Source organism: Hyaena hyaena, unplaced genomic scaffold (assembly GCF_003009895.1).
Source record: "Hyaena hyaena isolate Hyena2069 unplaced genomic scaffold, ASM300989v1 scaffold_320, whole genome shotgun sequence".
NCBI classification, from domain to species: domain Eukaryota; kingdom Metazoa; phylum Chordata; class Mammalia; order Carnivora; family Hyaenidae; genus Hyaena; species Hyaena hyaena.
The window spans coordinates 1,583,863-1,606,894 of record NW_024080952.1 but is presented as its reverse complement, the minus strand read 5'-3'; the positions used below and the strand labels follow the sequence as shown (position 1 = coordinate 1,606,894).

Here is a 23,032-nt window from a genome sequence, read left to right as displayed (position 1 = left end):
ACCCAATCCTGAGCTAAGCAATGCACATATATTATTCTCATTTAAACTTTGCCATATTTTTACAAGGTAGATGTTATCTCCATTCGAAATGGAGATGCAGGAGAGAAAGAAAGAAAAAGAGAAAGAAAGATACAAAATGAAAAAAAAAAAAAAAAGAAACCTGTAAGTAGTATTTCAGGGTCATGCAACCAGGAACCCCCAGAAAGAGAAATCAGACCCAAAAGTATCTGTCTTTAAAGCTGTGTGTGTTAATATAACAACAGTCTATGTCTGTGAATCTTAGGTTGAGAATCTCTCCTTGAAAAATGTCGTCTTCACCCAACAAACTAACTGATTGCAAGGCCATTCCCTTCTTTAAAAGGAAAAAAGTCAGGGCACCTGGGTGGCTCAGTCAGTTAAATGTCCGACTTCAGCTCAGGTCATGATCTCGTAGTTCGTGGGTTCAAGTCTCGCATTGGGCTCTGCTGACAGCTAGCTCAGAGCCTGGAGCCTGCTTCAGATTCTGTGTCTCCCTCTCTCTCTGCCCCTCCCCTACTCTCTCTCTGTCTCAAATATAAAATAAAACATTAAAAAAAATTTTTTTTTTTTTTTACAAATAGTTTATTGTCAAATTAGTTTCCACATAACACTCAGTGCTCATCCCCACAAGTGTCCTCCTCCATGCCCATCCCCCCCTCCCCCCCACATCCATCAGTCCTCAGTTTTTGTCAGCATTCAAGAGTCTCTCATGGTTTGCCTCTCTCCCTTTCCCCCACCATTTCCCCCCTTCTTCTCCCCCTTGTTCCTCCGTCAAGTTCCTCCTAATCCTCCTATACGTGCAAACATATGCTATTTGTCCTTCTCTGCCTGACTTATTTCGCTCAGCATAACACCCTCAAGGTCCATCCATGTTGCTACACATGGCCAGATTTCACTGTTTCTCATTGCCATGGAGTATTCCATGGTATAGGTAAACCACATCTTCTTGATCCATTCATCTGTTGATGGACACTTAGGCTCTTTCCATGTTTTAGCTATTGTGGAGAGTGCTGCTATGAACATTGGGGTACATGTGCTCCTATGCATCAGCATTTCTGTATCCCTCGGGAAAATTCCTAGCAGTGCTATTGCTGGGTCATAGGGGAGTTCTATTGTTAGTTTCCTGAGGAACCTCCACACTGTTTTCCAGAGGGGCTGTACCAGTTTACATTCCCACCAACAGTGTAGGAGGGTGCCCGTTTCTCCACATCCTCGCCAGCATCTAGAGTCCTCTGATTTGCTCATTTTAGCCACTCTGACTGGCGTGAGGTGGTATCTCAGTGTGGTTCTGATTTGTATTTCCCTGATGAGGAGGGATGCTGAGCATCGTTTCGTGTGTCTGTTGGCCATCTGGATGTCCTCTTTGGCGAAGTGTCTGTTCATATCTTCTGCCCATTTCTTCACTGGGTTGTTTGTTTTTCGGGCGTGTAGTTTGGTGAGTTCCTTATAGATTCTGGATATTAACCCTTTATCTGATATGTCATTTGCAACTATCTGTTCCCATTCCGTTGGTTGCCTATTAATTTTCTGGGTTGTTTCCTTGGCTGTGCAGAAGCTTTTAATCTTGATGAGGTCCCAACAGTTTATTTTTGCTCTTGATTCCCTTGCTTTTGGGGATGTGTCAAGTAAGAAGTTGCTGCGGTGGAGGTCAAGGAGGTTGTTTCCTGCTTTCTCCTCTAGGGTGTTGATAGTTTCCTGTCTCACGTTCAGGTCCTTTATCCATTTTGAGTTGATTTTTGTGCATGGTGTGAGAAAATGATCTAGTTTCATTCTTCTGCATGTTGCTGTCCAATTCTCCCAACACCATCTGTTAAAAAGGCTGTCTTTTTTCCATTGGATATTCTTTCCTGCTTAAAAAAATTTTTTTAAAATAAAAGGAAAAAAGTCGATTATTTTAAAAATCCTTTTTAAAATAAAAGGATTAGTGATAAGGTGAAGTAAATAGATGAGAGAGGTTTGTCTTCCAGTGTTTGAAGATACCTATGCAGTGAACTTAGCAAGGTTTTATTCTCAAAAAGCATCTGATTTGAAAATGTACAAGAAACAGTATCATTGTATAAATGCAGGATCCTGCTCTACAAGAATTGGAGAGCAATTTCCTGATACAGCAAAAGCTGGTTGAGGCTGCGAAGAAACTTGCCAATGAGCCAGACCTTTGTAAAACCGTGAAGAAAAGGCGAAAGCAGGATTACATGGATGCCATGAAAAAGCTTCAGGACATCGAAAATGCGATAAATGAATACCGGATCAGATGTGGAAAGAAACCCAGCCAGAAAGCAACAGTGATTTTACCAGGTTCGTAAGAAGTAAGGTTTTCTGAGTCCCATAGTCGATATATCCTTGATGGTATCTAGCATGTCCCAGTGAGTTCATTTGGTATGAGGTAAAAGAAAGAACAGGATTAAAAGTAACTTTCTTAGGGTCACAGTGATTTGGGACTTCAGTCTTACAAGTATGTGAACTTTGCGGGGACATTCTCACTATTGTCACACTACACTATTGCGTTGCTTAAATTTTCAAGATAAAGGAGCATTCATACCCATATTGGTTCACGATAAGACAGATTCACCTTTAACTGGCCTGTCATTATAAGAAATATACTTGCCATCACGGGGTAGTAAGAGAGCTGGGCCTACCCAGGAGTCTCTCAAAGGTTTTTAATGCAAGGACCATACAGTTTTTTAATACCTACGTAACATTTGTGAGTAGATCTCTTACAGTTCCTGTCATGTGTGGGGGCTATTTAAAGATAGGGACAAATGTCTGTGATACAACATGAAATGCCGAAAGCAGGGTATAAAATTGTAACCACAATGTGATCCTGACATTATATAAATAGGCACGTAACAAAACCTGGTTGGGAAATATTTCAAAATACTAGTAGTTGTGGATTTTCAAATAACTTACTTTTTTAAAAATTCTTTTCTGTATCTTCAAAATTCTCAACATTATATACCTACGACTTTCATATTCAGGGAAAAAGTACACTGAAAAATCTCATTTAGATAGATTTCACATCCAGTTGACCTTACTTTATCAGGATGGTGTCTAGCCCTGATCACTGGTGGAAATATGCAAATATTTCTTTGATCCCAAGACTATTTTTTTCACATTTAAACATCTGTGAAATTTGAAAAATTTTTATACTGGATGGTGTATTACCATTACAATTGGCAATACTTTTTCATTTTTAAATAGTTCTATATCTTAGATTTGATGAATTATGGTAACTAGGCTTATAGAATATACTTGGGTTTAGGGCCGTGTGATTTATAAAGCAGAGGTATGGCGGGGCACCTGGGTGGCTCAGTTGGTTAAGCCTCTGACTTCGGCTCAGGTCATGATCTCACGGTTCATGGGTTCAAGCCCCGTGTCAGGCTCTGTGCTAACAGCTAGCTCAGAGCCTGGAGCTTGTTTCAGATTCTGTATCTCCCTCTCTCTCTGACCCTCCCCTGTTCATGCTGTCTCTCTCTCTTTCTCTCTCTCTCCTCTCTCAGAAATAAATTTTAAAAAAAAACATAAAAAATTAAAAAAAAAAAGCAGAGGTATGGCTTTTGGAAAGTGGATGCACAGACATCAACACACAAATGTTAGTCAGCTACAGCTTTGACTCTGAATGAGAAATCCAGTTGGCCTTGGAGGTGGTTACATTCTGGACCTACAGAGATAGGTGATGAGCAGTGTGCTTAACTTTCATAACCATTTGTTGTGGCCCATTCATCCCCAAACTGTGCAAGATTCAAGTGATCTCCTTTACAATGAGTGACATTTGGACAGCAGATGGTGCCAATGGTTGAGCATATTTTGGGTGGATTTTTTTTTTTTTTTTAATGTGCCTGACAGCTGACTGTACTGGCACCTTGCCTTCAAACTCTACTACTGTGTGTCCAGTTGAAAGATAGTTTGCCTGGCTCTGATGGAGATTAACACTAGAGATCAGATGGGAGAGGTTTCCTTCATAATGGCCAAAAAGCATGTACTAAGGTGCTTTATTTGCCTGTAATGAGGCCAGGGCTCGATCCTGTGTACGAGATGATTTGCCAAGGAAGATCAACACATCTGAGAAGACTCTTCTTCCTAAACACGTGTTTAAACATTTGATGGGCATCAGTAATATTCAGGAGCATAATGGGCATTTCTAACCACCAGAATGCTGTGTCTAGGTAATAAAAGCGATAAGTATAGCTAACACTTATTGAGCATTTGCCCTGTGCAAGGAGCTAGGCTTTACATCCACTGTTTCATTGACTGCTCACCTCAGCTCCACGTGCTACGTACTATTCATATTTCCTGTTCCATTTGAGCCAAAGAATGCTCAGAGGGGTTAAGTCATTTGCCCACGGTCTCACAGCCAGTAAGTGACAAAACCGAGATTTGAACCCAGGTCTGTCTGATCCATTAGTTCTCAACCATGTGCAATTTTGCGCCCCAGGGAACACGTGGCAATGTCTACAGGCATTTTTGGTTCCCAAAACTGAGTGCAGAGGTGCTGCTGATAGATAGTGGGTAGAGGCTAAAGATCCTGCAATGCAAAGGACAGCTCCTGTCAGGAGAGAATTATCCAATCCAAAATGTCAGCAGTGCCACATAGGCACCCATGTCAAACTGAGAAGCTCATGCACCACAAAGTGTTCACCTATTAAGCATAGGCCCTTTTCTTCAGGGAGGAATCAAAACATAATTTATAGTAACAGATTTTCACATGAAGGTTCAAGTGTATGTTACATAGCATTTAGACTTTATGATGTGAATGGCATGATTTTTGTTTCCAGTTTGTTGGTTACAAGCCCTCCATGTATAGTATACAGTTTTCATCTCATGTGGAAGCTAGACTGAAAACGTGTTGAAAACAAAAATTCTCTTGAAGTCTGTTCCATTTTAAGAAATAGTCCACTGTCATATTTGTACAACTCCTAAGATGTTTATATCTTTGGTGGAAAATTATTCCATTTTTATGATGGTTGATTATTCTTAATTCATTGCAATTAGTTATGCTTACTACATAAAAATAAGATGCACTCCGTGGAGAATTGTTTTTTGAAACTCACTGTAGGTATATAAATGGCCAGTTATCCTAAAGGCACTTATTTTTATTCACAGAAGACATAATTCCATCAGAGAACAGCTCCTTGTCTGACACGCCCACCTACGATGATTGTAAGTAGCCCTTCTTTGATTTAAAATGTTATATATTTTGAAATATTAAGACAACTTCTTTAATTAAGTAAGGTCTACATGTTGTTCTTTTGGGAAAAGTAGAAGCAACTAACTTAGGTGGAATAGTTGGGGAACAGAGATTAGGATTAACTTCTATCCAGGTTAATTCAGCATTAAATAAAACGCAGTACCATACAAATGGCATGACTATTACTCACATAATAGTAAATAGGTTCCTCAGTAAGGGCTTGTGAGGCTCTGTAGGATTTTTTTAATAGAATTTTTATTTTTACTTTTTTAAATTTTAAGTATGCTCCATGCCCAATGTGGAGCATGAACGCATGACCCTGAGATCCAGAGTTACCTGCTCTACTGACTGAGCCAGCCAGCTGCCCCTCTATAGGATTACTTTTAAACATTTTATCTTGAAGTCATTACAGGTTCACAGGGAGTTGCATGAAAAATACAGAGTCTTTCACTCACCTTTTCCCAATGGTGATATATATATTTGGAGTCTAATCCCAAATCAAGAAATACAGTGTAGACTTTGGTTATCGCTGTATTCTGCATAGCTAGGAGTTTATTTTATTTTCCTTAGGAAGAAATACACATTTTGGAAATTGGGTTACATGTCACTGTGTTGGTTTGATAGAGGAAGGCTATTAGTATTGGCCACATTTCATGATGGAGTGGATTTCATATCAAGTGACAGTATTTCTTTGTAATCCTTTGTGCTTAAGTAGAGGAGTGGCTATCTGAATGATATGATTTAAAGAATTCTGCAAAACTGCTACCCATACTGTTGTATCTCCCGCAGCCCCACCCTACCCCAAATTTTATGGTGCATGAAACTCCACCATTCCAAAATTCTTTCTTTGAGCTAAAATTGGGTCATGCTTACCATTCCCCTTTGAAAATGCAAATGGTAGTGAGGGGCATAACAAGTCTCTAATAACTCAGCGTAAATCAGTTATATTACTTTCAGTGATAGAATGAGCCTCTCTGGTTGACCAAACAGACTGAAGAACTTGAAAGGTGAACAAAAGTGATCCTCGCCAGCTTCATAGGCCAGCTTCCCTTTGGCCTTTACACGCTAGGGTTTTTCATTGTTTGGGATGGGAGTTCTTTTTTCTTTTTTAAAATTTTTTAAACATTTATTTATATATGAGAGAGAAAGAGCGTGAACAGGGGAGGGCAGAGAGAGAGAGGGAGACACAGAATCCGAAGCAGGCTCTAGTCTCTGAGCTGTCAGCACAGAGCCCAACGCAAGGCTCAAACTCTTGAACCCTGGAGTTCCTTAATACTCAACTGAATTGGCAAAAGTTGAATCAGGCCCCACAAGAGTACAGTTGACCCTTGAACAATGTGGGGGTTGGGCTGGCCACACCCCCTATAGTTGAAAATCTAAGTGTAACTCTTGACTCCCTCCAAACTTAACTACTAACAGCCTACTGTTGGTAGAAGCCTTACCATTAACTTAAACAGTCAATTAACACATATTTGTTATATGTATTATATACTGTAATCTTACAGTTAAGTAAGCTAGAGAAAAGAAAATGTTATGAAGAGAATCCTAAGGAAGAGAAAATACATTTTCAATATTGTACTATATTTAAGAAAAAAAATTCATGTGTAAGTGGACTCATACAGTTCAGACCTATGTTGTTCAAGGGTCAGCTATATTCAGCAATTTCTTTTCTCTAGTGTATAAAGTAGAAAAATAAATTTCCTGAAAGTAATGTACTTCTAGCATCATCTTTGGAAAAACCCTGTGGTCACCAAATCTTCTGATTTGGGTTGTTTTTTTTTTTTGTTTTTTTTTTTGAGTGCTGGCAAGGTATTTATTAACTTACTTATTTACCTACTTATTTATTCCTTTACTTATTATAGCTGACACCTTCACTCTTACTGGGCAGCGACCAAGTTCAGTACCTCATTCTCCAAGAATTCTTCCCCCGAAATCTCTCGGAATCGAGCGAATCCATTTCAGAAAGTCATCCGTCAATGAACAGTTTGTGGACACCAGGCAGTCCAGGTGAGAAGTCACATCATCCGTATCCCCACAGCCATGAGCTCTTTCCTTCAAAATGGCTGACCCTTTTTGGGGTAACCGTATTTGTCCTTTCAAAAGGGATTATCGTGTAAAACCAAGGCATAGAAACTAACCCCATCATTTGCTGTTGACAGGAAGTGCAAATGTTTCTTAGCGATCTTTTCAACGCATTTGGCAGTTTCCTATATTGTAAAGTCTGTTTGATTTATGTTAGGTTTTAGGCGGCATTGTTTAGTCTGGTTTTGGATATAGTGTCCAAAGTTTAGTTTCATGTCCCATACTCTCAGGAAACTGTCATTAAATATCACTCCATCAGTGCCAGTGACAGAAATGACTTCTAATCTTTCAAATAGAAATGAGACTTCAACTCATTTTAATCTGTAAAATAGATGATACGACTTTTTTCTCAAATGTCTCAGGTAAATACTATCAGGGCAATAACAGCAGATTGTAAAAAGATGACAGACTGGTGATTCTCAGACTTTGGCTACATGGGTCAACACTATTAAAGAAAGAAAAAAAAAATAGGACCCAAGATAGGATTACCAAATGTTTACCCTCCCTAATCAGAATGTTCAAATGAAAAATACTCTGATTTCATGGTGAAAAAAATGACATGTAAATAAAAAATACAGCCATTGTCATAAAAATAAGATGATGAAGTTAACATTTTGAACACTAATTATATGTCAGACACTGTTTCCAGTGTTTTAATATGTGTGAAGAAACTTAATCTGCACAACTATCCTGGCAGTATGACTACTGTCATTACCTTTCACAGATAAGTACACCAAGCACCAGAAAGCTTGAATGACCTGTTGGGTTTATCAGCTAGTAAATGTTGGAATCAGGATTTGAACCTCAGTAGCCTCACTCCAAAATCTGTGATGTGATTTTACCTACTACGTTGTACTGCATCTCAGCAAAGGTGGAAGTTTCTCTTAAAATAAAGGAAGATTGTTTAGATTAAATAATTCTTCCTTATGAAAGTAAAGCTGGCACTTTGTTGTCTTTCTCATTTCTCAAAGACCAGTGACAGCCATTATCACCTGTCAACCCCAGTTGTTAGCAGTTAGAACTGTTGCCTTAAATAATAGAAATCCGAGTGTCTAGAGCTGTGCCGGCTAATTGAATCAAAACTAAATAAAATGAAAAATTCACTTCCTCAGTCATGCTAGCCACATTTCAAGTGCTAACGGGCACTTGTGAGCTATTGGCCATAATATTGGACAGCACAGATATAGCACATTTCTGTCACTGGATAACACTGGACAAGTATATTTATTATACTAGGGAAAACAAAGCTATTGTAGCAAAAGGAAAAATTATAACCGGAAATCGTATCTTAAAAATTATTATACCTACTCCCTTAATTAATAGCTTAAGATGGGTTTGCTCTTTGATCCAGCAATTTTACTTAGAGGAATTCTTCCTATTGAATTAGTTAACTACAGGACACTCATCACAACACTGTTTACATTAGTGACAAACTGAAAATAACCCAAATGCTCTACTAGTGGATTGTTTAAATATATTGTTCCAAGTCCTTTACATTGGAATGCTAAACTGTCATTAAAATAACATTGTAGATGAATATTAACCAACACAGAACAGTAGATAGAGGAGGTTTAAAGAAAAAACTTTTTTAATGCTTATTTATTTTTGAGAGAGAGAGAGTGCACCAGCGAGGAGGTGCAGAAAGAGAGAGGGAGACACAGAATCTGAAGCAGACTCCAGGCTCTGAGCTGTCAGCACATAGCCTGATGCGGGGCTCAAATTGTGAGATCGTGACCTGAGACGAAGTCGGATATGTAACGACTGAACCACCGGGTGCCCCTGGTTTTTGTATTTTTAAATAGTTGGGGAGGGGAAATCAAAAGCAGTAATATTCTGTGATGTGAAAAATTATATGAAATTTGACTTTTAGCATCCATGCCCAAGCTTTACCCATACACATTCATCCCCATTCACTTACATCTTGTCTACACTGCTTTTGTACTTTAGGGACAATGTAAACCAGTCAAGACAGGGCCATCTGACCAGCAAAGCCAGAAAGATTTACTATTACTTTCTTTACAGAAAAAGGCTTTGCTGCCCCTGCTCTAGTTGTTTGGGTTTTTTGTTTGTTTTTCTTCTTGTTTTGTTGTTTGTTTGCTTGTTTTTGAGAAAGAGAGGAGAGAGCATGAGCTGGGGAGGGACAGAGGGAGACAGAATCTTAAGCAGTTGCCATGCTCAGCACAGAGCCTGATGCGGGACTTGATCCCATGACTGTCAGCCGAAATCAAGAGTCTAACACTTAACTGACTTAGCCAGCCAGCCAGCCCTCTAGTTGCTTCCAATCTCCTTTATTCAGTATGCTCCTTAAAAATTTCTTTAAAAAATTGTTTCCTTCCCTTTGTGACTCAGAAAGACTACTAGTGTTTCCCCTCAAACTCATCTAGGACATACCAGGCTACTAAACCACAAAGATACCCTTCCCAGTTTGCTCCTCTGCTCCCTTCCTTCAGTTTCCAGTAAATTTCACATCACCTTATGATGTTTGCCAGACATGTTGGGAGGCTCATCATTTGTGGAATTCTTTTTACCATCATAGGGAAATGCTGTCGACACACAGCAGCCCTTACAGAACCCTGGAGAGGCGACCCCAGGGAGGACGGAGCATGCCCACTACGCCGGTTCTTACCCGCAATGCCTACAGCAGCAGCCACTTGGAGTAAGAACTCTTCCTTCCAGTTCCTTGGGCTCTGCCAATTTTTGCTTCAAAGTTTTGCTTTACTTTGTTGTATTTTTTAATCATTTTAAGGGACTTAATGCAGCAGGACTATTTTATGGATCTATATTTTCAATATACTTTTCCTTTTAAGTTTATTTATTTTGAGATGGAGAGAGAGAGAGGGAGAGAGAGAGAGACAGAGAGAGAGAGAGAGAGAATGAGCAGAGAAGGGGCAGAGAGAGAGAGGGAGACAGGATCCAAAGCAGGCTCTGTGCTGACAGCAGAGAGCCCAACATGGGGCTCGAACTCATGAACTGTGAGATCATGACCTGAGCTGAAGTCAGACGCTTAACCCACTTAGCCACCCAGGCATCCCTACTTAATGTGCTTTCAAGTACAAAGGAAATGTACTTGAAACTATACTTTGTTTGAATAGATGTTAGATTTTTTTGTGTGCCTTGACTTTTTTCCCAACCAGACATCACCATTTGTTATTTAGTGGTAAGGATGAAGATGATGACAATAATGAAATTTTGAAGTGTGTAGTGAAGGTTTTGCTAGCTATTTTAGATGCACTATATTATTTAGACTGCACAACAAGACTAATTGTAGATATCAGATACCATTTTACCCCCTCATTTTCCAGAGGTGGAAGCAAGATTGAGAGAGGTTAAATGTTTTACCCAAGCTGGCACAGCTCGGAAATGGCAGAGCCATGACTCAGCCCAGATATGTCTGGCATCCAAGCCAGGCTCTCCCCCATGCCATGCTGCCTTCAGCCTAGTCTGTCTCCTGCTATCCCGTTGGAAGAGAGGAACTTCCAAAGACCTGTTGGGTTTTTGTTCTTTTCAGGCTTTGATACAAGTTGTGCATCATCAGTTTATCTTCCCTACCCTCAAGTAAGACTGTGGATTAGATAACTGATAGAATCTGGTTCTTTTCTCATTTGGACCATGACAGTGAACTTGCATGGGAACCAATGGATTGTGTGAACAAAAAGATTCTCTTGGGTAGTCACCTTTGGAAACCTTAAATGTTTTCGATTGTTTGTTTGCTTGTGGGGGGTGGGAGGGGCTGGCAGGGGGAGAGGGAGAGGGAATGGGAAAATCTTAAGCAGGTTCCACCCCCAGGGCAGACCCTGACACAGGGCTCGGTCCCACAGCTGTGAGATCATGACCTGAGCTGCAATCAAGAGTTGGTTGGACACTCAACTGACTGAGTCACCCAGGCAACCATGGAAACCTTAAAAGTTTTATAGCAATTCAAGGGTGATTAAATCCTTCAACCATGTGTTTGTGTTCTTAATTTCTGTCCTCCTTTCCTTCATTCTCTGTTACAAGTTTGCGTTTCTCCTCTTGCAGACCCGAGTCTTCTTCCCAGCACTGCCGCCAGCGGAGTGGAAGCCTTGAGTCTCAGTCCCACCTGCTGTCTGAGATGGACAACGATAAGCCATTTTTCTCCCTCTCCAAATCCCAAAGAAGCAGTAGTACAGAAATCCTGGATGATGGGTCTTCCTACACCAGCCAATCAAGCACAGAGTATTACTGCGTGACGCCTGTTGCTGGCCCCTATTACACTACCCAGACTCTGGACACTCGTGCCAGGGGCCGGAGAAGGTCCAAGAAACAGAACGTTTCGACTTCAAATTCAGGAAGCATGCCCAACCTAGCACAAAAGGATAGTTTGAGGAATGGCGTCTACACAAAGAGTCAGGAACAGCCTTCTTCTAGTTACTATATTGCCGGGTACACGCCATATGCAGAGTGTGACCTTTATTACAGTGGTGGCTATGTCTTTGAGAATGACACTGAGGGACAGTACAGTGTCAATCCTTCCTACCGGTCCTCGGCCCACTATGGATACGAACGCCAGAGGGACTATAGCAGGTCCTTTCACGAAGACGAGGTCGACCGGGTGCCCCATAACCCATATGCAACTCTCCGGCTGCCCAGGAAGACTGCTGCTAAGTCGGAGCACATCACCAAAAACATCCACAAGGCCTTAGTTGCAGAGCACCTGCGTGGCTGGTACCAGCGGGCCTCTGGACAGAAGGATCAGGGCCACAGCCCCCAGACCAGCTTTGACTCGGACAGGGGGTCACAGAGATGCCTGGGATTTGCTGGGCTGCAAGTACCCTGCTCTCCGAGCAGTCGAACATCTTCCTACTCTTCAGGTAAGAGGATGGCCGAGGCACTTGATACTCAGATTGAATTTACGTCATGCTCCCGGCCCACCTGCCCCCTGCTAAGCTCCCCTCTGGGACCATGGGACCAGTACCCAAGATCGGGAGACTGGTAACCATACTGGGGAGCCCCAGTAAGAATTGCCAACTTAAAAACCATTCTTCTCTCCGGTTTTCCAGAGAACACAGCCCACAGGAGTCCAATGGAGTGAGTTGTAGATTCAAAGGCAGCAAATATTTACTGAGCACCTACTCTATGCCTCCCTGTGTTAGCGGCTTGCAAATATTGTGTCTCTTCTAGGTCTTATCTTGGTAGCCACGTCTCATAAAAGTGTTCAGGTCATTGATGTTTGATGTGTTCAAAAATAGAATAAACCCTTCAGGTGAGCAGAAAACATTAGGATTATACACTCTTCCCTGTTCGCCAGCAGGAACTTGATCCTCTAAAGGCATTTTGGTTTGAATGTTCAGGTAGCCACATGAGGCTCCTAATAATGATGACGGGAGCCAGTATTTAGTAAATACTGTCCTGGCACTGCTCTAAGTACTTTCCATGCCTTGACTCAATTCAGTAATCATTTAGACTCTACATTATGGCTGATTGAAGGGATTCTCAATGATAATTTGGATTAGAGATATTCCCTTCAGGCATTGACTTTGGCCCCTCCCCCCACTAAACCCCATTTCTCCCAGCTGTGCGAGCTACCCTCCATAGAGAAATGAGGAGAAAGAGAGGAGTTTCCTTTATCCAGCAAACAAGCAGGCATATCCGAGATGCAGAGGAGCCAGCGTCAACCCAGTTTCTGGCCTTGAGGAGCACACAATCTAGTTAGCAGCCAGAGGAATGTACACAAAGAAAGCGCTTTTAAAGCTCTACAGCCTTGAACTATGTAAAACCTGAGGTCATGCGTTCTTATCCCCCCTTTCAAGCCTGACCCCTTAGTAAGACAGCACATGGATTCCCAAATCATTGAGTAATAACCTGTGAAAACTGTGCCTTTAAAAGTTTCATAAGCTTGTTGACCGGAGGCATTTCCATGGAGATTTCTATTTGGGTTTAAGGTCTCTTCTGTTTGTGTAGGACTTTGGACTTCCGCTAGGGCTTTCCCACTTATTACCACATCTAACATACGAAAAGCCTTCTGTCATTTATTCCTCGTGATTTATGGCTCAGGTCTAGAGAATGCCTTTCCTCAAGCTACAGTTCAGGGCATTGAATGAGAATCTTTCAGAAACCAAACCTGGGAACAGTGTTAGAAAGAAAGAACCAAACAAGGAGGGCGTCTGGAAACCCACTGGGGCACAGAGCTGGGGGTAATGCCTTTTTAAATAGGCCAGAGAGAAGCAAGTGCACCTCCAAACCATAGTGTTACTAGCACTTGGCTCTCTGTCTCCTGCGAAAGTAAGAATGGAGTCAATGTTTCCTGATTCAGATCCAATAGGAGCCTACCTGGTAGCAGCAGAATTTGGCCCCACAGACCAAAAAGCATTACATTGTGGTAAGGAATTAGAGGGATAAAATTAGACCTCCTAGAATTACCTTTTGGAATTTTCCTCATTCCTGTCTACATTTAATAGCTACAAAAATGTATTACAACAGACATGCACCCACACATCATGGAGAGAAAATTTCCTGTCATTTGCCAAATTAGGGGTTTTGTAATTCCAGCCAGCTGAAGACCCTCTTGATGACTCAGTTTTAGTAGAAATGACAGCCACCATCTTAACCTGGGCCACACAGCCTACTCAGTGTTTTATGTGCACTATCCCATTTAATGTATGCAACAGTGCTGTACAGTGAGAGTTGTCATTGTGTGCATTACGATTATCCTAATCTTGCTGTGGAGGCAGTTCTGGCTTAGCGAGTTGAAATGACCCTGCCCAAGCCCCAAAGCTGGTGTAAGTGCTGGAGTGGGAATTCTACCGTAGCTCTGACACCTTCACCACCAAGCCCGATAGCCCCTGACTCAGAGTTATGAAACATTCTTAGAAACTCAGAGTGAGAGAATTACATCTTTGAGTCAATACCTCATGGTGTCCAGGGCCACAGAGGAGTTTTGAAATGAATCTTTCCTACACTGGTCACAGGGGCTTTGTGGGTGTGAGAAAGAAGAGGCGGAGGGTGGCTTCTGGAAACCGGAAATGGAGGGGAGCCAGAAGGACCCACGAGCAGTGTGGGTCTTGGCAACCAGCCTGGCATTGTGGTCACCTTGCTCATCCTCGGCATAGGGCAGGACTTGTTTTAGAGAGAGAACAACAGACGCCAGTGCTCAGACATTTACTGGGCTTTGTTCCTAAATTCTGCCCTTGTATTGATCCAGTTCAGCCCCTTCAGTAGAGCTAATTCTCTTCTTCCTGAAATGCCTCCTGTTCTGGTTACCTTCCCCACCCCTTCCAACACACACTTTTTTTTTAAAGGCATAAAAGTATGCATTGATTCTGCTAGTGGCTTATGTTGCCTTGGGCCAAGGAATAGTCTTGTCCCAACAGGTCAACTTATGGAGTGCTTTTCTGCCAAAGGACTCCCAAGAAACTCAAACTCATCACCTTAACTTTACAAATAAAGCCTTATATATCTAGCCACCATAGCCCGAATGGAAAGACTCTCTTCGTATATGAGAATTTTTTTTCTACCTGTCTTTTAGGTTTTTCTATAGCATGCCTTTCAATTCACTTTATTGTCATTAATAATGATATCAATGATAGTTACCATTTTGGGGGTGCTTACTCTCTATACTAGACAAAGTGTTAAATTTTCTCATATATAACCTTATTTAATCACGATACTGTCCCTATACAGGATATATATGTATTATCATCCCTTTTTTACAGGTGAAGAAACTGAGGCTTAATGAGAATAAACTATTTGCCCAAGGTCGCATGGCCAGTAACTGACTATACTAGAATAGGAAAGAACTCCGTTGATTATTACCATTGGCTCTTAATCTCTGCACACAGATAATTATAATGTACATCTAGATGGCCAAAACAGTCTTCACTTTGAATATTCCCACTAATTCTGTCTCTTTCCATTTTTATTTGTAGTATCTTCCACAAATGCTTCTGGGAACTGGAGGACCCAGATAGCTGTAGGGCTATCTGAATACGAGACACCGGCACATTCTTCCTACACCAGCTGCTATGGCAACATCTATAATCCTTTGCCCTCTCCAGGCAGGTGAGAAAGCAATGCTTCAAAATTCTACTAGCCTATTCCTGGTCAAAAGAATTCAGGAATTCTGTTTTACTTTATGAATGCTCAAGGGTCACAAGAATATAGCCAATAGGCAGAAACAAGCTGCCACCTGCTTTTATAAATTAGGTTTTATTGGAAAATGGCCATGTTCATTCATATACCTGTTATCTATGAATGTCTTTTGTTTTCTTTTTTTAAATGATTATTTATTTTTGGAAGAGCAAGAGACAGGGTGAGCAGGGGAGGGGCAAAAAGAGATGGAGACACAGAATCCTAAGCAGGCCCCAAGCCATCAGCACAGAGCCTGATGCAAGGCTCAAACTCACAGACTGAGCGATGATGACCTGAGCCGAAGTCAAATGCTTAACCAACTGAGCTACCCAGGCACCCCATATCTATGGCTGTTTTTGTATATCAGACCTTTAAAGAAAATCTTTCTTCACTCCTAATCTAGATCATTCATTTTAGACATCTGGACATTAAAATCTGTGTCTGAAAGGTTTTTTTTTTTAATTGAAGCACTTAAAACCGTAATATTGATATATCCATTTAAGAGTCTTCTGGAACCTTGTAAGAAAAATATCTCTACCCCAGAAAAGGTTGTCCGTACCAAAATTCCTCATAGACAGTTGGTAGGCTTGATTTCAAACATTTGCTGCCTTTTTATGTCTGACCCTGTGTTCATTAAGAAGCTACAGACCCAGCCAGCTGTCCTATTTATAATCATGGTTCTTTGTAAACATTTGTACAAGAACAATTTGTTAAAATGTAATCTTAAGAAAGATTGCAAACTCGGCATTACACCTTTTTTACTTCTTTGTATATGTAGGATGAATTAAGTTTGAGGAGGTCATTTCTTCCAATCACTTTTCCCAGAGTATAATTCACATCCATGGTGTCAAGAAATAGAGCATTTTCTGTTTGTTTTTATTTAAATTTGCTTTAGGCCAAATTGCTTCAGGCATAGGGAGACTTACGCAGATTATAACATTTAAAAGTTCCTATCCTGTTGATTTTAAGAGTTTAATTTCTTGCTTTCCTTTTCCTTTTTAATTTCAATTATTTAAATTCTGGTTAGTTAACATATATGGTAAAATTGGTTTCAGGTGAACAATTTAGTGATTCATCACTTCCATACAACACCCAGTGCTCATCACAAGCACCCTCCTTAATACCCATCACCTGTCTAGCCCACCCCCCACCCACTTTCCCTCCAGTAACCCTCATTTGTTCTCTTTGGTTTAGAGTCTCTTATGGTTTGCTTCCTTCTCTCTTTTTCCCCCTTCCCCCTACATTCATCTGTTTTTTTCTTAAGTTCCAGATATGAGTGAAATCATCATTTAATAAATTACTCAGTGTTATAAGCGAATTAGAGGTATTCAACCCCCAAAGCCTTATTTTTCTTCTCTGTGTTCAGTGAGAGTTTTTCTTGGCTGAAACTGTTGGGCCAATTGTCTTACCTCCACAAAGGGTGTGCTCAAAATAGAATTTTAGTGACAACATACCTCAGAGGACTTCAAATAGCTTGGGTTTCTGTAAACAATACTTGGAAATGAATTGGGAGCGAGAACTAAAATGGCTTTGCCCCAGAATTGGAGCTGAAGTTTTTCACTTCAGCTCTCATCATTTTGTAGAGTTCATTTGCAAATAGTTTTCCTGTTTGTATACTTTTACTTTCCTTTTTTGTTGACGGAGTTAGAAGTGACATAAAATAATCAGCACATAAGACGGTTCTAAGATCCTCGACACCACTTTCACTGGACTCAGGAAGGTACTGAACATTTTTAGAGAAAATGTGTGTTTCCCAATTGTGCCTTTCTATTTCAGCCAGCCCAATATGGCTTGACACGGGAGTCTGATGTCAGAGGGGTGGTGATGTACAGGAAATTAGAGACTATTTCAAGATCCCTATTGTGTGCGCACACATGCACATAATATGAGCTCATTATGGAAGCTTAGGAAAATAATAAAGGGCTAAATAAGTAGGGAATAATTTACTTATAATTCCACCATCTAGAGATAGTCTCTATTAGCATTTTGACACATTTCCCCATTTTTTCTGTATCTATTTTAAACGTGATTGTATATAAACTTATATATAATTTTGCATCTTTCATTGTGTATGAAATCCCAGTTTATTACTTAATATCACAACATGTGTATGTTCTCATATTTTTTAAACTCATTAAGCCTTATTTCTGAGGGGATCAACATGATATTCCCCTCAGTAAATATGCCATTCTTTATTTAACAGTTCCTATGTTTTGAATTTTTAGATTTTCTTTTTTGTTCATTATAATTCATTGTAATGCTACTATTAACATCTTTCTACAAAATATTTGTCTCAATTCCAGATTATTGCCTTAGGATACATTCCAATAAGTAGAATTAATGGATTAAATTGAAAAATATATTTTTTTAAGCCCTTGCTTTCTGGAAAGATTTGCCAATTTACCCTCCCAGCAACAGAGGTACAGGTGTGCTTATTTCCATCTAATTTGCCTATTGAAGAGTTTTTTTTAATGTTTTTATTTTTTACTTTTGAGAGAGAGAGAGAGAATGCGCAGGAGCGCATGTGAGTGCGCAAGCAGGGGAGGGGTAGAGAGAGAAGGAGACAGAGGATCCAAAGCAGGCTCCATGCTGACAGGTGAGCTCGATGCATGGCTTCAACTCACTAACCGAGAGATCATGACCTGAGCCAAAGTCAGACGCTTAACCAACTGAGCCACCCAGGTGCCCTAAGGATTTTTTTTTATTACACCCCAGAATGATCAATTTAACTTGACCTATTACAAGGGAAGTATAATAACAGCCGTCGACCAAGTGTTAGAAATTTGCTCTAAAATTGTGTTATTTTTGACGGACACATAATTTTTAAAATAAGAGAGAAATTTAGTTTCAAGATAAAGATAAAAACTTTAGGGGCACCTGGGGGGCTCAGTCCGTTAAGCATCCGACCGACTTGGGCTCAGGTCATGATCTCACGGTTCCTGGGTTCCAGCCCCGCGTTGGGCTTTGTGCTGACAGCTCAGAGCCTGGAGCCTGCTTTGGATTCTGTGTCTCCTCCTCTCTCTGCCCCTCTCCCACTCCCACTCTGTCTCTCTCTGTCTCTCAAAAAATGAATAAACATTAAAAAATTTTTTTCATAAAAAATAAAAACTTTAGACCTGCCCTTATGTTAAAGATTTGAGTGTTTTTTAAATAAATGAAGTATGTATTATTTGAAGATCCTTTCTCCCAGGGTACGAATTTATACCAATAAGAATTTGTTTCTAGGTCTGATGTGGTATAATTGTCAGTGGGATGAACTTTCCAGAATCATAAATGTTGAAGTCTCTTATTATCCTGCCTAGTATATAATACAGTCCAGTTCTTGGCTCTATGCTGCAAACTGTGTTTTCAAATAACTGTTTTTCTTTCACTTCCTGTTTTCCATTGTGCATCCTCTTCCTTATCTAACTCTACCAAAACTAGGCAAAACCGAGGGCCTCTGTCCCGGAGAGTGGTTGTGTCTCCAGAAATGAGATCAGTTTTAAATTCTCTTTTGCTAAGTGTAGCCAGCAGTAGTAAGTACAGCCCTTCAGATCTGTGTGTTGCTTCTTGCTTAGCAGGAGTTTTGCTCGCTCTGACTGATGTGTGGAACTATGGAAATATGACTTTGTATTTTATATTAGATGAAAACACTAAATACCTGCTTTCATGGAGTATTTCTTTCCAAAGCTCTTTCTTCTTCCAATGACTTTTTAATCCTTTTTACTAAAGAAATTCAAAATAAAAAGAAACCTACTAACTATCTAACCTATTCTAAACTACTACTGTAGGAATGAAGTTTTGCTGATTGGAATGGTTTGTATAATATGACGCCTTCATTTGGATCTACCCTCCAAATATGCCTGTGATTTTTATATGTGATGCTGTTTCCAGTTTACTCTTGACCGATACACTGTACAGGTGTAAAACATGTCCCTAAGTGCCCCTTCCTGTCTCTAAATATATTCCTTTGTTCCTGAGGATCTAGTATACTCCCTTAATTTGAAGAATACTTAAAAATGTGGCTGTCAGAAATACTTTTAAAAAGTTAAAAATAGGACTCTCACACAAAGAAAGTGGGCGTGTGTCAAAGATTTATTTAACCAATTAATGAGAGAACTAACAGAAAGGTAAAGTTGCTTCCAAGACAGTTCAAAAGACTGAATTCAACACACTCAAAGATAAAATAGTAGAATAAGATTACAGAATTAGAGTTAACAAAAACAGTTAGTGGCTCACGGGGCAATAAAACTTTAACCATGATCGTTTTATACTAGACAGACGTTATTTGTGTTTCTCTCAGACAAAAACCCTACAAATTTACATGTAACTCACCACAGTCTGGGTCCTAATCAATGGTAAATGAAAGTGAGACAAAGGAATATCTTTCCTGAGAATTAAGTACACCTTGCATGGGCCTTTTCGACAATGCTCCTCCAGTAGGTCAAGGAAAGAACACACAGTCATGCTTTGCCTTATTTCCAAGTGTTGGATATTGTCTTGACAGTGCTTTCTGCTATTTCTTTGAGTAATCTTTGTACTCTGGGAATCACAATGACCACAAGTAACAACTTTTCTGGTTTCCTTTAATAGACAGTACACAGAGATCAGTCAACTGGACAGTACAGATGGAAATCAGTTGGAAGAAAGCCTGAAAAGTAGGGAGCAGAGACTCTTTTGGCATGAAGATTCAAAGCCTGGAACATTAGTCTGAACTTCACTTGGACCCCTTGACCTAGCACCGCATTCTCACACTAGTGTGCCTTGCAAAATGTGTTCGTCTTCCCAGAAAGAGATTTGGCTTTAGAAAACTAAAGGCCTCAGAGGTTGAAGAGAGGACCCCTGTTGCCCTGGAAGTGAGTCACACTCTAAGGCCATGTGACAGCCCCTGAACCACATGCCTTTGCAACTCCAGGCACTAACCTAACAGAGCAAGGTGGAACCATTGCCGAGGACAGCCTCCACCTGTATCAGTAGCAAGCACTTGTTAAGGGAATAAACACTGTTGAAGGCAAACCGTAAAACTGTGAAAAGTGCGTTCAGGGTCTCCCATAGGAAGGAAGTTTGGGAAATTTCAGAGCACAATTCAGAATGACGAGACAAAGGAAAACGAGAAGTCCTTCGTCCTTGTTCACCATCAGAAAGTTTGGATTTGTGAGCCGGCGAAGAATAACATGCTATTTCTACATGGACGTGAACAATTTAGACAGTATTGGAAAATTACTTGAAGAGAAGCTGGATTTTCATGAAGTTCTGAATGAGTGTAAATGTTTTTTGGATATTATAAAGAGTGATGGTTTTCATAAGCACCGTAAAATGGGTTCCGTAAAGACTTATTGCCGTAGCATCCTGTAATATAACTTTATGGTAGCAGATTGGGGAAAACAAAGCAGCCCCCTGAATAATTGACAAACTCTGCTTGGAGAATTTTCTAAGGTACAATATCACTGGGCTCCTTTTTTCTTTCTACACCAATGGCCTGATGGGTTACTATTCAGGCTGCTAATTCTCCAACTTGGCTGTCATTTGAAATGGCAGAACTGACACGGAGAGTTTTTTTCTAATCAAGAGTTTGAAAAAGTATTTTAAGGTAATACAGAAAGAACCCAAAACAAAACAAAATGACAAAACAAAAGCCACATCACTTTTGATGGATTGTGTGCCTTAAAATGGTGAACGTTAGAAAAGTAAGCATATTGTCCTGATTCCACAGAGGGTTCTAAGTCACCAAGTGACAAAAACAAGATTAGTCATTAAAAAGGAGAAAACACAAAAAACACAAAACTCCAAGCTGCAATAGATTTGATTATGAGGCTAAAACTACCTCATATTTTACTTGGAAGAACTAATTAGCTATGGTTTATGATTCCATTGATCTTTTTTGTCATCTTCACTCTGCTTCAATATTCCATAAAGGTGCTCCCTCCCCCACGTCCCTCCTTTTATACAGGTTTCATGTTCATATTGTGAATAGAGAAGTTTCTGAACAACTTTTTTGGAACATTTTCTATCTATATTCCAAAGCATGTAATATATACATAAAGATGATTTGTTAAACTGGTCCTTAGTCATTTGTATCATTAGAAATGAAGTTTGGGTAAAGAATTTGGAACAAAGAAGAAGACATGCAAAAAAATAGTAACTTATTCCTTTTTGCATATTTGTATCGCCTTCTAGAAACAAATACTTTTGCATATTCTTTTACTGTTCTGACTTTTTAAGACCTATTATTTTTTTACATAGGTCAATAAACTGAAGGTGTGCTACTGAAAATGTTTACGTATTCTTCCATTACATTCAGGGTTCATACAAAGCAGTTTTAAGTGCTCTACTTCATGTAATCACGTTGGACAAGATTGCAGATTTTTAGTTATAGTATTACCATATTTTACTGATGCCAAGATGCACATATTTTCATATTTACATCTTTGAAATCAGGATGCATCTTTTGATGGATGGCATGTTCTAAATGAATTGGCAGTGTTTTTTATTTTCTTTCTTAGTGCTGCAAAAATGATGCTGTGTCTTACAATAAAGTTGTCTTAGAATTGATGAAATACGGTAGTTTATTGCCTCACTGAGGATGACAGATGTGCATTTTTAGGCTTCCCAATCTTGTGAATGTTGTTTATTTGTAACAAGTCATTCATCCTAGTTTTGTAGAATCGCAAACGGGTCTTTTAAAGTCAAGAAAATGTTTCTTCTGACATGTATTTATCCTGCACAGTGGGGAGAAGGGAATGGGAAATGAAACATGGGAAGACCTTAATATTTCCGTGCAAGTATCTTAGATGGAAATAGCCTTCTTCTGTTCAGGAAATGGAATGCTCAGAATTGCAAGTGGGCCTTCAAAGAACACATGGAACTTGGCTCCCAAATGTTTAAAGAAGGTAAAGAAATAGAAGCACTGAAGGCTTACTGTATGATTTTCTTCCCCACTGTCTTTTTAGGAAAGCCTCTCTCAACTGCATTTTTGGTATATTTATTAATAATCAGAACATGGCAGAGGCAAATTGTTCAACATAACACATTGATCCGCTTCTTATTACAGTTATGTCATATAGTCACGATAAAAATCTAAAATTCAAACACAAAGCAAATATATAAGATGAGAACCTAATCGTGCGCTGGGAGCCTAACACTCCAGATGTAAGAATTATTTTTTTTTTCAGACGTGTTAATTTATTTTATAGTAGTTCAGAGTTTCTTCGATGCATAAAGTAATTTTTTAATACAGCATCATATTACGAGTACGGTTTACAACTTGTTTCTTCACCGAACATATCTTGGGCTTCTGTGTATCAGTATATATTTTGATCTACCTCATAAAGATGTATATTTTACCAGGTGGATTTTCTAAATTGCCTCACCTTCCTTACTGTTTATATTTTTTTTCTATATTTCAGAAAATTCTTCAAATTTCTTTCTTGTACTCATAAAAGGTTAATGTTACCAGCAATAAAGATTCCAAAATTGTCTCAAACTATTAAGTTTGGCCTGTTCTTAGGAACAAAGGTTCAGACTAAAGAATTCCTTCGAATGTTAGTCCTTAAGAGTATTCAGAAGAAGAATAATGACTACTGTCAGGAAAGTGGAACATTTTGGATTATTTTCTAGAGGACTTTCAAAGGATGAGTAATGAAAGTCAAGTTTTTAAAAATTTCAACTATTGTGGGCCTACAG

The 23,032-nt window shown here is 39.7% G+C and overlaps 1 protein-coding gene across 1 annotated transcript in view; it reads left to right on the top strand.

The window, feature by feature from the left end:
- Window positions 1–22,794, top strand: part of FRMD4B (FERM domain containing 4B) — a 126,535-nt gene extending 103,741 nt beyond the window's left edge. Inside the window, exons 17-23 of the mRNA XM_039248857.1 lie at window positions 2,085–2,313; window positions 5,119–5,175; window positions 7,066–7,210; window positions 9,822–9,941; window positions 11,303–12,114; window positions 15,169–15,301; window positions 19,943–22,794. Of these exons, the coding sequence (XP_039104788.1) occupies window positions 2,085–2,313; window positions 5,119–5,175; window positions 7,066–7,210; window positions 9,822–9,941; window positions 11,303–12,114; window positions 15,169–15,301; window positions 19,943–20,063 (1,617 nt within the window). The 3' untranslated portion in view covers window positions 20,064–22,794. The remainder of the gene's footprint in view (window positions 1–2,084; window positions 2,314–5,118; window positions 5,176–7,065; window positions 7,211–9,821; window positions 9,942–11,302; window positions 12,115–15,168; window positions 15,302–19,942) is intronic.
- The last annotated feature ends 238 nt before the right edge of the window (window positions 22,795–23,032 follow it).